This window comes from Melampsora larici-populina (assembly GCF_000204055.1).
Source record: "Melampsora larici-populina 98AG31 unplaced genomic scaffold MELLAscaffold_65, whole genome shotgun sequence".
In the NCBI taxonomy this organism is placed as follows: domain Eukaryota; kingdom Fungi; phylum Basidiomycota; class Pucciniomycetes; order Pucciniales; family Melampsoraceae; genus Melampsora; species Melampsora laricis-populina.
This window is the reverse complement of record NW_006768829.1, coordinates 3,738-6,078: the sequence shown is the minus strand read 5'-3', so window position 1 is coordinate 6,078 and position 2,341 is coordinate 3,738. Positions and strand designations below refer to the sequence as shown.

The 2,341-nt window shown below is 39.3% G+C and overlaps 1 protein-coding gene across 1 annotated transcript; it reads left to right on the top strand.

Moving 5' to 3' along the window:
* Positions 1 to 616: 616 nt before the first annotated feature.
* Positions 617 to 1,247, top strand: MELLADRAFT_94048 (uncharacterized protein; the record flags this gene model as incomplete). The annotated part of the gene is made up of 4 exons (XM_007416851.1): positions 617 to 625; positions 684 to 804; positions 847 to 990; positions 1,126 to 1,247. The coding sequence occupies 4 exons, from the start codon at positions 617 to 619 to the stop codon at positions 1,245 to 1,247; spliced, it is 396 nt and encodes a 131-aa protein (XP_007416913.1).
* Between the last annotated feature and the right edge of the window lie 1,094 nt (positions 1,248 to 2,341).

Genomic DNA, 2,341 nt, shown 5'->3' with positions numbered 1-2,341 from the left:
TTCTTTCCAATCATTATTAGCTTGAATTGGGATAGTTTTAATTACTCAGATCTGATTTGTTTACCGTACCATTTGCGCCTGAAGGAAGCACCAGGAGAACAACCAAGCCAATACGATTTTAACAACAAATTGAAGGACAAGAAAGGTTAAGCAATGATGATCTAAGAGAGGTAGGTGGGACAAGAAAGGAAGTGTTGATAGTTGATTGACATTTGTATGAGCTATTTGATGAGAAAGAATCTTCAGCATTCTTACTTTTCTCTTTACCTGATGAAGATAGTAAATGAGGTTCAGGTGAATCACAATGTTGTTCAAGTTTAAGTAAGAGTCATTCAAATTTGATAAAAAGCAAAATCCACCTAAGCATCTCTTTTGGGAGATAACAGAGAAGTCAGGTCAGTATCATGTGATTAGGATGTAAGTGTGAGGATGAGGTAAGGGGAATGATGAGATCATGAAGTAAATCTGGATTGAATTGTTGATGATGATGATGACTATAAGGTTGATTTGTAGGACTTGATGGACTTGGTGGTTATATTTTGATGAGATATATTGGATGGTGATGGCAACAATTCAAATTTGTACCCATCAGCCCACAACACAACGGGCAAAGGCAATGCCCATTGTGTTGAGTCCTTTTCTTTTACCCCGTTTCTTTCGATTGTTGCTCACCGTTGCTACAGGCGTTGCTCACATTGCAAGCAAAGAAAAACAACTTGAAGGGCATAGGTGTTGGCAAATCAGCTCTTACTATCCAATTCATTCAATCTCATTTTGTTGACAAATATGACCCTACTGTCAAAGGTTAGTATCTCTTACCACGAATTTGACATCTACTGTAACTAGCCCTGATTGCATTTCAATCTTCAGACTCTTATTGTCAACAGTGTGTAATCTATGAGGAAGTTGCACTACTGGACGTTCTCGATACCACTGGCCAGGAAGAATATTCTGTGGTGAGAGAACAGTATATGAGGACATGTGGTTTTTGTTAGTTTATTCGATTAATTTGCGTAATTATTTTGAGGAAATCTTGACATTTCATCAACAGGTATGTCATTCTCTTTCAATTTCATTCCCTCAATATTTCTGACCCGTTGCGGGGTTGCATCGCTCACAACGGAGCCACAACCACAATACAACGGGGCCAAATGTCACAGCCCGTTGAGCAACGCACCGGGCAACTGCCTATTCCGGTGTGTTGCGCTGCTTTCCGGGGTATTGCACGTTGCTCAATGTTTCTGTAAGTTGCTCCCTCAAAGCAATGCACCGGCCCAACGTTGGTGATGGTGATGGTGATGATGATGAGAATGAATCAAATGTTTGTTGTGGTACTAAAGGTTAAGATAGTTTTAAAATCAGTTGATAGAATTTTTAAATTAAGTCTTTGATTTAATTCTCATTTTTGTTCAAATTCTTTGAAGTCTCTTGATTCTTCAACCAGTGAAGACAAGTTAGGCATCCAATAATTGATCAACCACAGGAAGCTCAGAGGGGCATTTTACGTGGTGTTTTGAATAGTGGTTTTTTTTATTAACTGCTTGGACACTGGTCAAACAACCGGCACCCAATCTACTGCGCAGAAAATGGATCACAGTCCAACAATTTGCCAGAGTGCCATTGGGTTGTTGGCGGGTCCAATTCAAAACCCCCTGGCACCGGTTTTTCAACGAAAAGAGGGTTCGTGGTGTATCAATCATTGGATACAAAGTTAAATCTGGGAGTTTTTTTCCCCAGATACAGCCAAAAACCCAAACTGGGAAACCAGGAGAATGTGGGAAAGTTCCAAACACAGTGAAAAACAAAAACTGGGAAACCGGGAAAAAAATCCCAGATTTAACTTTGTATCCCATAAATAATGCAAAGTGTCAGTACAAGATTTTGATGTGATCAGCATTCATAATTATAAACCAAGTAGACCAGTTTGAGAACTTCCAAAGTGATACATGAAGATTTCAATCAATGTCAAAATATAATTGACTTCATTTTCAAACACATTTTACCAACGCTGGACCAATTACGCTAAAAAAGTGTTAGGGAAGCTGTTAGTGTAACTTTTTCACGCAGCTACACCAACACTTTCCGTTAGATGTGGAGATCTATACTACCAGACCCCGCCATGTGTGATAACTTGCCCCCGCTACGTTTGTAGTGTCAGTTGGCTTTTTCCATCTATGTTAACAGAGATTAAGATTTGATCATCAGCTGTTACTTGTTAGCGTACCCCTGCGCTGATTTAAGGACTTCACCTCCTGAAGGTGAAGATCACTGATGTCTTAAACAAAGATCAAGCTCACAATCCTCATAGCATTTTTACTTGGTGGAAAGTAAGTAACTATTT